Below are 15,447 nucleotides of genomic sequence, written 5' to 3'. Positions count from 1 at the left end.
CTTCGGCTATTCTGATTGCTCCGTCGCGGAGGACGTGGTTTGCGGATCTGGTGGGGATGCCATCTTCTCCTCCATGGAGGTTTCCCTGTCGCAGGGATCTGTTGGTACAGGGTCCTTTTCAACATCAAAACCTAGATTCTCTGAGGCTGACTGCGTGGAGATTGAACGCTTAGTCTTGGCCAAGAGAGGTTTTTCTGAGAGAGTGATTAATACTCTCGTTCAGGCTAGGAAGCCGGTCACTCGTCGCATCTATCATAAGGTGTGGAGGACTTACTTGTCCTGGTGTGAGAAGCATGGATATCCTTGGCACAAGGTTAAGGTATCCAGGATTCTGTCCTTTCTCCAGGACGGTTTGGACAAAGGACTTGCCACTAGTTCCTTGAAATGATTTCAGCATTATCTGTTTTGTTGCACAAGAGGCTCGCTGAGCTTCCTGATATTCAGTCCTTTGTTCAGGCTTTGTCTAGAATAAGGCCTGTTTTTAGACAGCCCGCTCCTTCCTGGAGCTTGAACTTCTTTCCTGGAAGGTTCTCTTTCTGTTGGCTATTGCATCGGCTCACAGAGTCTCTGTGTTAACAGCCTTGCAATTTGAGCCTCCATATTTGGTCTTTCATGCTGATAAGGCTGTATTGCATACTGGTTTGGGATTTCTTCCCAAGTTTGTGTCTAATAACATCAATCAGGAAATAGTAGTTCCTTCTTTGTGTCCTAACCCCTCTTCTCCTAAGGAGAGGTTACTTCATAATTTGGACGTGGTTTGAGCCTTTAAGTTTTATCTTCAGGCTACAAAGGATTTCAGACAATCTACATCTCTTTCTGTGGTGTATGCAGGGAAGCGCAAGGGGCAGAAGGCCTCTTCTACTTCTGTGTCCTTTTGGTTGAGGAGCATGATTCGCTTAGTCTATGAGACAGCGGGACATAAGGCTCCTCAGAGGATCACGGCTCATTTGACTAGAGCTGTGGCTTCTTCTTGGGCCTTCAAGAATGAGGCCTCTATGGAGCAGATTTGTAAGGCGGCTACCTGGTCCTCCTTCCATACCATTACAAGGTTTTACAAAGTTTACGTTTTTGCTTCGGCTGAAGCAGTTTTTGGGAGAAAGGTTTTACAGGCTGTGGTGCCCTCAGATTAGGGTCCACCTTTTTTTTCCCCTCCCGTTTTTTTCATTCAGTGTCCTCTAGAGCTTGGGTATTAGTTCCCACAAGTAATGAATGAAGCAGTGGACTCTCCTCCTCTTTAGATGGAAAAAATAAATTATGCTTACCTGATAATTTTTTATTTTCATCGAGGGGAGGAGAGTCCATGGCCCCTGCCCTTTACTCCGGTGGGCGGACCTAACATTTTAGTTTTTTGTTCTTCTGGCACCATTTATACCCTGATATTTCTCCTACTGTTCCATGTTCCCTCGACAGAATGACTGGGGGATGAGGGAAGTGGGGGGAGGTATTTAAGCCTTTGGCTGGGGTGTCTTAGCCTCTTCCTAGTGGCCAGGTTCTTATTTCCCCACAAGTAATAAATGAAGTTGTAGACTCTCCTTCCCTCGATTGATATAAAATTATCAGGTAAGCATAATTTATGTTTTTTCTTCTTTTGTGATTGAGATAGAGCATGCAATTTTAAGCAACTTTCTAATTTACTCCTATTATCAAATTTTCTTCATTCTCTTCGTATCTTTATTTGAAATGCAAGAATGTAAGTTTAGATGCCGGCCCATTTTTGATGAACAACCTGGGTTGTTCTTGGTGATTGGTAGATAAATTCACCCACCAATAAACAAGTGCTATGCAAAGGTCTGAACCAAAAAAAAATCGCTTTGATGCCTTCTTTTTCAAATAAAGATAGCAAGAGAACAAAGAAAAAATTATAATAGGAGTATATTAGAAAGTTGATTAAAATTGCATGTTCTATCTGAATCTTGAAAGAAAAAAAATTGGGTTCAGTGTCCCTTTAACTTGGCACAGTAGGATTTTTTTTTACCTTAGACTGCTTATATTCCTCTCGTAGCCTCTGGAGCTCTGATTGCAGTCTCTTGTTGTCTTCCAACACTTTCTTATACTCTGAGTCATCCAGATTAGAACTTATTGATTTGGAGAGTGAAGATGACTCTGTTTTTGTTATATTGCTAGATATGATCTTGTTTATTTCTCCATCAAGCTGCAAACAAAAGCAGAAGGAATTCAGGAATGTGTTTCGTTGTGTGGTTGCAAGTAGAAAACAGACTGCATTGTGTAAGAACAATAGATGTCAAAAAATGAACACATTCGTACATTTATTTATACAAAACATCAAATACATAAAGCTGAAACTCACAGGCTTGTCATTCTCTGCTGGTAACTCAAACACACATCTAAGTTTTGAATCCATCAGGTCTTCTGGTTTGGCTTCTTTCCACTGTAAAGAAAGCAATACATGAATAAAAGAATTAAAGACATACCAATACTTAACACAAAGAATCTTGGAATCTTATACTTTCAATAAAAGTACACTAAAACATAAAAATCCATCACATTAAAGGAACAAAAGAAAACTTGAGTTAAATGACGATAAACATTCCACCTCAGGGATAAGTGAACAGAATTAATAGAAACTATAGAACATCCAAAGTCAATGTGAAGCTTGAATGCTAACAAAAACTACAGATTCATCAAAAACTGTTATGGATACTTAAGATGAGATCCAAACATTTAAAACATCCATACATTAGAAACATATAAATGTTTTTTTTTACAATAGATAAGAACCAGAAGACCAATTGAATCTGCCCATGTTTTTGTAAGCATATTTTAGAGTAGGTTAAAATTCAGGGAAAAAGCTTTTCACCAAACAACCAACTTTAAGATTTTGCTATAGACACATGTGAAAACCTGGCATACTTTGTCTATACAGTATAGCAAAGCTATGGATTCTAACATTTAAGAGAAAAATATTTGTTACAGGACTGCCTGAAAAAGAAAAAATACAGTGGGGATATCTAGCAATGTCAAACACAATATGCATTCTAACAGAAAAATGTAAGTGTTCTATTTTATAAAAATTTATTTTAGTCACTAACCCTCAGAGGATGTGCAGTTCACAAATGGGTGTGCATATAGCTAAGTCTATATATGATCATACAAATCTTACTAAAGTTATCAATTTATAGTTGAAGGATTTTAGTCAAGACTAAATCTCAGAGCCCAATTACAGATAAAGAAGGGATTCATTTTAACATTAATGCAGAGGTTATTTTTCCAATGTAGTACTTGGGAGAGGGAGGGAGAGATTGATTAATATAACTTATTTGATGTGGCTCACATAGGCTTAGCAATGAGTTGAAAAAATAGTAACATTCCATATTTTACTACAGTTTTGCTTACAACTTTAAAAGCATTCAGATTATATATCACAGTTTCTCAAAGTATACTAAACTAGTGCAGTAGTTAAATTTGCAGTTTGAATAAATAACCATTTTTTCCCCAAAGCTATGGAGTAAGATTCCATCTTTTCTCTTAGAATTTAGTTCTCTGATACTAAGAATACACTGAAATGAAACCTTTTTGTAGTACTAGTACTATGAGAACACTCCTTAAAATGACAGTTTTTTCTTTTCTTTTTAGAATAAAATAAAAACACAAGTTTGCTGTATCATGTTGCTTGCAACATACGTTATGTATAAAGTCTCATCACAACTAAGTCATTTGCTACCAAACACATCTGTAGACCAACTATAGCACACACTATTACTATCTTGAAGCTATGGCCAGTAAATTCGAGACTGACAGACAAACCAGGGAGCAAAAAAGACTTGCTGATATGAATGAAGTCTTTAATAATTCAACAACTACCAGTACGGATACTACTCCAAACAATTTAGATACTCTACTCAGAGAATTACACAAAAATCTTTTTAAACAAGATAAACTCTGGTGCGACAAACAATTTTGTGAGCAGTATATTCAGAGGAATCTGATACCCAGGGGATTAAGGATACAACTTTTCCCAGCATTCGAATTTAAACAGAAAAATCTAAGTGTAGAATGGGAAGAAGCCCTAAGCGAATGCTCTGTTAAATTAATGAAAATTCTCATTAAACATGACTCCTCTGAATATGAGAGATTAGAAGAGATAATTCAAAATCAAAATGAGCAATTGAAGCAATTTGAGCAAATGCAAGAATTTGAGAATGCATACAAAAAATATCAAAAAGAATTAGATAAATATGAAAATGAAATCAAGACAACGAAAAAAGGCAAATTACAAAGAGACATACAGGACTTCAATAATAACAAAGTATATAAATGGCGAAACAAAACCAATACAAGCAACTTTAGATCACAGAGAAGAGTAAATATTGTGGAAACTGACATATCTGATACAGATAATGAAGACACCGACCACAATGATCCAGAAATAGCACCTCAAACATCTACTTCCAGCAACAGATCCATAGTGGAAAACAGAAAAAGAAAATCTTTTTTAGAAGAGGACACAAGTACCGATTCCGAACCACCAGAAGAGGCGGGTGGAAAAAACAAAAGACAAACGAGAAACAAAAAGAACCAGAAAGACAAACAACAAATCAACAAACCACCAAAAAGGAATCCAAGTCCATTCTCCCTAATAAGGATGAAAAACTAAGAATTATAAATTTGTCTAATCGGACTCTAACCTCTCTTCACATCAATGTATTATCTAAAGGCTTGTCCTTCTGTCCACATAACAATCTGGACAAATTTGATGTAATTAAAGATATACAACTGTTTTTACGTAAACTTCTTCTAAAAAGACATTTTTCCAACAAAGAACCAGATATTCCAGCAGTTGACTGGACGGAAGATGAACTGGAATCTCTACAAATATTAAATGATCTAAATTCAGAACAAGAGGAACATGAAAGACCAAACTGGCGAAAAATGTTGAAAATCAAATCGAAATACGTCCCCCCCCAATAATACATGCCCTAATATTGAAGTCTTCAATCAAATAGTGTGTCAAAGTATCAACAAGTTAGAGATCACTTCCAAACAACAAAATCTATCCAAAAAGGAAAGAGATACTCTATCCGAAATGGAATCTTGGAATGATGTTATAATCCGCAACGCCGATAAGGGCGGCAATATTGTAATTTGGCCCATAGAAATGTATTTGGAAGAGGCCAACCTTCAATTGAAGAATAAAATCTGCTATAAAGAACTTTGGAGTAATCCCACTGAAGATTTCCATGCGCAATACATTAAATTGATTGACTCAGCCTCCAAAAATGGCCTAATTAACACTAAGGAAAAGAAGTTCTTGACTAGTTTACATCCTAAAGTCGCAACATTCTATCTAATCCCCAAAGTTCACAAAAACAGCCAAAAACCACCTGGCAGACCAATTGTGTCCGGCAATGAAAACCTAACGGAAAAGGCGAGCCAATACGTAGATTTAAGACTAAGACCATTTCTTACACAATTATCATCCTATGTGAAAGACACTATGGAAGTGTTACAAATAATACAGGACATTAACATCTCCAAAGATACATGGCTAGTCTCCTGCGACGTGGAATCCCTGTATACTAGCATTGATCACAAACTAGGACTACAAGCCGTCCAATACTTTCTCAATATGTCATCTGACGAAAGTCCAGACCATAACCAATTCACATTGAATCTACTCAAATTCGTGCTAACCAAGAATTATTTTCTGTTCAACAATAAGTTCTACCTCCAAACTCAAGGCACTGCCATGGGCACAGCCTGTGCTCCCACCTACGCAAACCTATTTTTAGGGTGGTGGGAGCAAACCACGGTATTCTGTGATACAAACGATGAATATTCAGATAATATTCCAGTATGGATACGATACATAGACGACATTCTGTTTCTTTGGGAAGGTACAGAGAAAGACCTGGACACCTTTCTGTTTAAGCTAAACCAAAACAACCTGAACATTCGATTAACTCACCATAAAAGCCAAACAAACATCTCCTTTTTGGATCTATTAATCCGTAAGGAAGAAGATGGCTCTCTGAGCACCGATTTATATCGAAAAGAAACAGCTACCAACAATGTCTTATTTGCTACTAGTGCCCATGCACCCAATACTACAAAGTCCCTACCAATTGGGGAATTTCTGAGATTAAGGAGGAACTGCTCACAAGAAACCACCTTCAAGATGAGAGCCGCAGAATTGGAAAATCGTTTACTCTTGAGAGGATACAGTAAGAGATCTATTCACAAGGCCAAAGTGAGAGCACTCAAAACTTCCAGATCAGAACTATTAAAAACAAAAACTAAAAAAGGTGACAACAAAACTAGACTAGTACTGACGTACAATCAACAAACACAGCAAATTGTGAATATAATTAATAACAACTGGCATATACTACAAGCGGACCCCTACTTAAAGGATATAATAGGAGAGAGGGTCCAACTTAGTTATCGGAGAAACAGAAATTTAAAGGAAAGGCTGAGCCCTAGTCATTTTGTACAAAAACCCACCAAAACCAGATCACCTGAAATAGGCTCTTTTCTATGTGGAAACTGCTCCTCTTGCGGCAACATGGTTAAAAAGAAATCCATTACTGATAGGTTTGGTAAACACCATCAAATCAAGAGTTATATCAATTGTAATTCCAGTGGAGTAATATATGTCCTCCAGTGCAAATGTCCAAAAGTATATATTGGCATGACTACTAGAACCGTGCATACCCGATTAATGGAACATTTGCGAAACATCCGAAATGCCCCCAAAGATCTATCAAAAAACAAAAAAATTACGTCCGTAGCTTCTCACTTCTTTAAACACCACCAATCTAAAACCTCTGAATTAAAATGCTTTGGAGTACAGAAGATATCCTTAGGATTAAGAGGAGGCAATCTCGAAACAGCATTACTTAAGGCAGAAGCCAAATGGATATACTTAATGGACAGCGTATATCCTAAAGGCATGAACGAACAGAACAACTATTCTATGTTCATATAAATGTATAATATTTCACAGGCAGATAAATCATAATGAAACATACATAATCACACATATAATAAAATCTCTCAAAAAATGGAACCAGGTCCAGAAGCCAGGAATAATTCATTTAATAATGAACAAATAGCCAGCTATCATAAAACTAAAAAATAAATACTTCAATGCCTAAATTAATCACACAAACTTGACTATATGTATTTTATAAAATATTTCACAAATTAATATCTTAGGAGAGACACCCCCACTATACCGTTGCACGTTTGTCATTCACATTTATTGCTATTTTATCACGTGTCAGGATTGATATCACGCGCATTTTCTTTCCCCTTCTTCTTCCCCCTTTGTTTTTTCAATCCCCTTTTTCCCCCTTCCCCCCACCCCTTTTTTTATTATTCTTTTCCCTAATCTTTGACCAATTTGTCTCCACTTGTCCTCACAGAATATATTTGCACACATTACCTCTATATTTCAATTCACTAATCCATACTGTACTAGGGTGAGACCCACTATACAATCATAACTTTAATCAGCTAACTACACTTTGATACACATATCCTTAATATTCCTTTCACTGTTTGTATATAAGTCACCCCCCTTCTGTTGACAGTATTGGATAATTAGATATAATAAGTAAATAAATGCACATAAGTGGATATTTATATAAGTGTACCACCAATTTTACCTTGGAAAACTTGTACCCCAGAATTATGAATCACTTACACTAACAAACCTATTCTTCTTTTAGGTTTTTATACACACCAACAAACACCATTCTCACTCATCCAAAGTCAACACTAGACCTCTCCATCTCCGTTCTAAAAATAACACTTTACATTCAGTAAATATGAAATGTTATGTTCCATAATATGTAAACATAAGTTATAATATTATTATAAACACATTTCTTCTTCAACTTCCAATTACAGATATTTTATTACAAAAAATATTTTTTTGAATGCCTCCCCCCCCTTTTTTTGATTACAGTAAGCACCATGTACTAGCACAGCTTATACCCATCACAATACTAAAATAAAGTCGAATGTTTAATAAAATAAAGAATTTCATAATGTATAGGGAAGGTATTTATGTTGTTAGAATCAAAACAACATATTATATCAAATAAAATTACAAGGAATAAAATACATTCACATGCAACTCTGACAATAGTATCTAAAGAATTGTATATATCACGAAGAACAATATGAATAAGAAATTAGATTTATGTGGAAGCAATACATTCCGTCCATAGAGAGGGAAAATAAACACATAATAAAATTTTGTTGACATCCGATATGTATGCAAACCTGGGATATAAATGAATATAAACTGTTCATCGCTGGATTATTCCAGCAAGAATAAAAACTAAAATATATGGGAATAACATACTCCATATTGCTTTAATCCCATCTGACCTATGTCATTCATTGAACCAATAACCAATTACCAGTACGGCAAAACGTTTCAAGATAGATCTGTCCATCATATTCAAACTATGCCTCCTTTAACGTTCAGAGCCTCGTGATTGGTCCACAGAGAGCCAATGGGCTGATGCCCTTGAATTTAAATACCCTGAGACGCCGGCGCGCGTCACCTTTGAAAAAGCCGAAACGCTATCGGCGAAACATGTTAGGGAAGGGTATTTGTTAATACCCCATTCAGTTTCTTTTTTAATGGCATAGCTTACTCTAAAACCTATAACAAATATAGTGGCAACCCGGACCGTATATTAAATATCTTTCCAGCTGTTAGTGGCTAACTATTAAGAGCAAACTACCTTCCGATAATTTAATAGCCATAACAGCTAGTTGTGTAAATCGATAGTGCTGGCATATAATCTGAAAATCTTCTGCTAATATCATAAGAGCAAATTACTGTTTTATACACAATAGCATAAGGGCAAACTACGGTCTTATATTTTAAAGTTATAACCGCTAGCCGTGTGAAGTGATAATCTGGGCATATACTTTAATGGACACCTGTTAACCTCATAAGGGTATAACGGATAGGTGTTTATACTGGCTATTTGAGCCCTTATTGTGATAACACAATTATAAGTACCGTAATCATTACAGTTGCCCAATATTATAATGGCTAACCGTGTATAAAGGGTGATCTAGATACAAATTGAGAACAACTTACTGACAGAAATCAGAGACTACTATAGCTAACTGACAACATCAGCTACTTCAGCTTTTATTTTTACAGCGAAAATGTATAAGCTTAGTTGATGATTCACTGTGAACATATATATATGAGGGGATATCATAGATATAATATTGTAAAGATACCAATAAAGTGTATCCTATAATTACATATAAATCCCTCTATATAACATTAAATATATTCTCAAATTGCAAGCACTGTGAATATTACAGCTTTAGATAAAAAACTAAGATAAACTACTGACTGAAATCTGAGATCACAGTAACAAACTGACATCATTAGCTATTTTAGCTTTTATTTAAACAGTACAATCACATATGCATAGTTGGTGATTAAGTGTGAACACTTATATAGGGACTGATACCGGAGATATAACAATATAAAGATACTAATAAAGTATATTTCGTAGCTACAAAAAAATCTCTCTATATAATATTAAATATATCCTCAGATTTAATATTAGAAAACGATGTCTCTTATATAATGAATACTGCACAGTACAAAGGAGAGCTATTGAAATAACACGAATCTGATTATTGATAAACCTATTTCATATAGACCATCTTAAGAATAATGTCTCCATTACTACATTATATTAGATGAAAGAACAGCCACAATCTAAAGCACTTTATTAATACCTTAACTTGTGGACCAATACAAGTACAATAACAGTATTAAACCACCCGTCAGAAGCTCTAAGATATTACTTTGGTGAAAGAAAGCCAGACATCGATTGCCACTAAGCATAAATCACTGGAGCCCATAACCAGTGAATTACTAATATTCTTATTATTGGAAATATAAAACTTCAAACTTGTAAAATAAAGTTATATTAAAGTACACCAAGCATCTACATAAGCCATATAACAATTCTATAAACCTTCAGATGTTGTAACTTTTCCTTTGAATATAGAATTGGAACTATGACTAAATAAATATTACCTTTATATACATCAACCAAAAGTATAACAAGAAAGGTTAGAAATAACCATCTCAGTCAATTACATATAATTTGTTTATGACTGTGCTACGCTATATGGGAACAACTGTATGAGGGAATACTAAACCATACAGTGGTGTACTATATAAATAGACACAAGTATATTATCTATTTGAAAGAGCTATATTATTTCATACAAATACACCTAAATAATATTTTAGGTCCGTGGAAATTTATTTACCAAATATTCCGAGCCACTACCATCATTACTAGAATTGCTATGTGTTTTTTAAAAATGCACACATCCACACACCACACATTTTTTATCTATTAGAGAATTAATAAAAGTTATGTTTTAATTTTTCCATCAACCCTTTGGCCCCTAGTGGTTGTTTAAGTCGCATTTAGACCTTAACCTCACTTTTAGGAATAGAAGTGCTACCTAAGTGCATTCTTTTAGTCTTCACCTTCTCTAGGTACAGACTATATTCGTAACTAGTATAGTTTTATGCACAAGCACTCGAGCTCATTAGGGATATACTCTTATATTGATAAAAATACAGAAAGTAAACAAACTCATAGAGGTATATAGATATACTCACTGAGATTGATACCCTAAATGTCAATATTCAATAATCTATACATTTTCTGTAAATATCCAAACACCAGATTGAGCATTCCTTGTCTATTTGTGTAGTGCTTTTGCTAATTTTTTGCTAAATACATCTGTAGACCAATCTGATAAACCTTTTGATTGTAAAAGGCATATTACAACAAGGGGAAACAAAACATTGGGTTTCCACTAATGTTCAATATTTAAAAGGACCATTAAATACAGTAGAATTATCTATTTAACAAATGCATAATACATAAACAATACAAAAGCACAACATTTCTGACAAATTTCAAAGTTAGTTCAATTTTCATTCCCCCTGCATCATGTGACAGCCATCAGCCAATCACTAAATGCCTATATGTACAGTATCCCACAAAAGTGAGTACACCCCTCACATTTTTGTAAATATTTTATTATATATTTTCATGTGACAACACTGAAGAAATGACACTTTGCTACAATGTAAAGTAGTGCGTGTACAGTGTGTATAACGGTGTGTATAACAGTGTAAATTTGCTGTCCCCTCAAAATAACTCTATAGACAGCCATTCATGTCTAAACCGTTGGCAACAAAAAGGAGTGCACCCCTTAGTAGAAATGTCCAAATTGGGCCCAAAGTGTCAATATTTTGTGTGGCCACTATTATTTTCAGCACTGCCTTAACCCTCTTGGGTATGGAGTTCACCAGAGCTTCACAGGTTGCCACTGGGGTTCTCTTCCATTCCACCATGACAACATAACGGAGCTGGTGGATGCTAGAGACCTTGCGCTCCCCCACCTTCCGTCTGAGGATGCCACACAGATGCTCACTAGGGTTTAGGTCTGGAGACATGCTTGGCCGGTCCATCACCTTACCCTCAGCTTCTTTAGTAAGGCAGTGGTCGTCTTGGAGGTGTGTTTGGGGTCGTTATGTTGGAATACTGCCTTGCGACCCAGTCTCCAAAGGGAGGGGATCATGCTCTGCTTCAGTATGTCACAGTACATGTTGGCATTCATGGTTCCCTCAATAAACTATAGCTCCCGAGTGCCGGCAGCACTCATGCAGGCCCAGACTATGACACTCCCACCACCATGCTTGACTGAAGGCAAGACACACTTGTCTTTGTACTCCTCATCTGGTTGCTGCCACACACGCTTGACACCATGTGAGCCAAGTAAGTTTTTCTTGGTCTCATTGGACCACAGGACATGGTTACAGTAATCCATGTCCTTAGTCTGCTTGTCTTCAGCAAACAGTTTGCAGCCTTTCTTGTGCATCATCTTTAGAAGAGGCTTAGTTCTGGGACAACAGCCATGCAGACCAATTTGATGCAGTGTGCGGCGTATGGTTTGAGCACTGACAGGCTGACCCTCCACCCCTTTAACATCTGCAGCAATGCTGGCAGCACTCATACGTCTATTTCCCAAAGACAACCTCTGGATATGACACTAAGCACGTGCACTCAACTTCTTTGGTCGACCATGGCGAGGCCTGTTCTGAGTGGAACCTGTCCTGTAAAACCGCTGTATGGTCTTGCCCACCATGCTGCAGCTCAGTTTCTGGGTCCTCTTACAGCATAGGCTGTAGGGGTGTACTCACTTTTGTGGGATACTGTATATACTGTAAATTCTTGCATATGCTCAGTAGTAGCTGGTGCCTCAGAAAGTGCACATACAAAAAGGTTCTGCATATATTTGATAATGCAAGAGAATTGGAAAGTTGTTTAAATGCCTGCTCTATCTGAAATATGAAAGTTAAATTTTGACTTTAGTGGTCCTTTAAATGTTTTCAGTGTTCTGCCTATGTTGTTAATTGATCTCCACTTCACCACAAATGGTCTTTACAAAAATGTACGTAAGCAAAACTTTCTTTCTACTATATTCTTATCTGGAGAGCAGGATGACAAGATCTCGATTGTCTGAAATAACTTTGTGTAGAAATTGGATACTGTATCAGAGCCACTTTGCCCTGAAGAAACAAATACAGTTCTTCCACTGATCAAGCTTGAACTTCTCTTTTTTAGCTTTAAAAAGTACAGTTTTAGTGCTAAAAGACAGTGGCATTACGTAAGGGTTCAAAAAGGTGCTTCTAGCAAAGCATTGAGTTATAGCATCAAATCTAAAGGCATTATATAAAAGACACGTCTGTAAAATGGATATGAGGTAATGTCTGAAAAAGGCTACATAGCTAGAGCCTCTAGTCTATCTAGATCCTCTGAAAACAGAACAATTGCTTTGGTGCTGAAAAGAATAGTCATAAATTACAAAATATGATATTTTACGGAGAAGCATTACGTGGTGTCATCTAGTTTGAAAAAATAGAAATAAAATATCCCAAAAAAAGAGAACATCCATGGAAGCTTTACTGTTAATTGTCTGAGTAACCATAGAATAATATGTCAGAGCAGGACGACAGCAATGAACTTTGCTTTTTCTACCCTCCCCCCCCCCCCCCAATTTGGGAAGCTGAGGTATCAATGGTAATGGGGGGAAAAAAGACATAAGTAAGAATGAAAACCCACATCTGAGGGGGAAAAAAAACTTATTTACAAATTCATTTCTTTCATGGTGTCGAGAGTCCATGAGCTGTTATGTATGGGATATACACTTACCTGGAGAAGGCAGTTTCCCAAACTATAAAAGCCTATAACCCCCCCCCCCACACACACACACACACACACACACACCTCAGTTTTACAAATAGCCAAAAGCGAGAGTCCACAAGATAATAAATATGGGATATAATACTCAAGATGTGTTAGTCCACGAGTAACCAGAAAGGGAGGGATAATAATAAAAACAGCTTTTTTAACTGAGTAATTAAATCCATAACTGAAAAACATAATTTATGTAAGAACTTACCTGATAAATTAATTTCTTTCATATTGGCAAGAGTCCATGAGCTAGTGACGTATGGGATATACAATCCTACCAGGAGGGGCAAAGTTTCCAAACCTCAAAATGCCTATAAATACACCCCTCACCACACCCACAATTCAGTTTAACGAACAGCCAAGTAGTGGGGTGATAAAGAAAGGAGTAAAAAGCATCAACAAAGAAATATGGAATAATTGTGCTTTATACAAAAAAATCATAAAATCACCATAAAAAAAGGGTGGGCCTCATGGACTCTTGCCGATATGAAAGAAATTAATTTATCAGGTATGTTCTTAAATAAATTATGTTTCCCTTCATGTAATTGGCAAGAGTCCATGAGCTAGTGACGTATGGGATATCAAATACCAAAGATATGGAACTCCACTCAAGAGTCACTAGAGAGGGAGGGATAAAAAATAAACAGCCAAATGCTGAAAAAATAATCCACAACCCAAATATAAGTTATTCTCATGAAGAAAAGAAAAACTTAAAACAGCAGCAGAAGAATCAAACTGAAACAGCTGCCTGAAGAACTTTTTCTACCAAACAGAAGAAGCAAATACATCAAAAACGGTAGAATTTAGTAAATGTATGCAAAGAGGACCAAGTCGCTGCTTCGCAAATCTGATCAACTGAAGCTTCATTCTTAAAAGCCCACAATGTGGAGACTGATCTAGTAGAATGAGCTGCAATTCTCTGAGGCGGGGCTTGACCTGACTCCAAATAAGCTTGATGGATCAAAAGCTTTAACCAAGAAGCCAAGGAAATAGCAGAGGCCTTCTGACCTTTCCTTGGACCAGAAAATATAACAAATAGACTAGAAGTCTACCTGAAATCTTTAGTAGCTTCAACATAATATTTCAAAGCTCTTACCACATCCAAAGAATGTAAGGATCTTTCCAAAGGATTCTTAGGATTAGGACACAAGGAAGGGACAATTTTTCTACTAATGTTGTTAGAATTCACAACCTTAGGTAAAAATTTAAATGAAGTCCGCAAAACCGCCTTATCCTGATGAAATATCAGAAAAGGAGATTCACAAGAAAGAGCAGGTAGCTCAGACACTCTTCTAGCAGAAGAGATGGCCATAAGGAACAACACTTTCCAAGAAAGTAGTTTAATGTCCAAAGAATGCATAGGCTCAAACGGAGGAGCCTGTAACGCCTTCAAAACCAAATTAAGACTTCAAGGAGGAGAAATTGATTTAATGACAGGCTTAATACGAACTAAAGCCTGAACAAAACAGTGAATATCAGGAAGTTTAGCAATCTTTCCGTGAAATAAAACTGAAAGAGCAGAGATTTATCCCTTTAAGGAACTTGCAGACAAACCCCTATCCAAACCATCCAGGAGAAACTGTAAAATTCGAGGAATTCTAAAAGAATGCCAAGAGAATTTATGAGAAGAACACCATGAAACGTAAATCTTCCAAACTCGATAATAAATCTTCCTAGAGACAGATTTACGAGCTTGTAACATAGTATTAATTACTGAGTCAGAGAAACCTATATGACTTAATACTAAGCGTTCAATTTCCATACCTTCAAATTTAATGATTTGAGATCCTGATGGAAAAACGGACCTTGAGACAGTAGGTCCGGCCTTAACGGAAGTGGCCAAGGTTGGCAACTGGACAAGATCCGCATACCAAAACCTGTGGGGCCATGCTGGAGCCACCAGCAACACAAACGATTGTTCCATGATGATCTTGGAGATCACTCTCGGAAGAAGAACTAGAGGCGGGAAGATATAAGCAGGTTGATAACACCAAGTGTCAGCGCATCCACTGCTTCCGCCTGAGAATCCCTGGACAGGTATCTGGGAAGTTTCTTGTTTAGATGAGAGGCCATCAGATCTATTTCTGGACGACCCCACATCTGAACAATCTGAGAAAACACATCCGGGTGGAGAGACCACTCCCCTGGA

General features: G+C 36.7%; 1 protein-coding gene across 1 annotated transcript in view; it reads right to left on the bottom strand.

Moving 5' to 3' along the window:
• The window catches only part of VAPB (VAMP associated protein B and C), a gene marked incomplete in the record, with an annotated part of 264,351 nt that overhangs the window by 37,324 nt on the left and 211,580 nt on the right, over nt 1–15,447 (bottom strand). Inside the window, 2 exon segments of the mRNA XM_053704629.1 lie at nt 1,976–2,152; nt 2,309–2,389. Coding sequence (XP_053560604.1) covers nt 1,976–2,152; nt 2,309–2,389 — 258 coding nt within the window.

The sequence above is a fragment of the Bombina bombina genome, chromosome 1 (genome assembly GCF_027579735.1).
Source record: "Bombina bombina isolate aBomBom1 chromosome 1, aBomBom1.pri, whole genome shotgun sequence".
NCBI lineage: Eukaryota > Metazoa > Chordata > Amphibia > Anura > Bombinatoridae > Bombina > Bombina bombina.
Note: the sequence above shows the minus strand (reverse complement) of the source record. Positions and strands in the feature narration are given on the sequence as shown.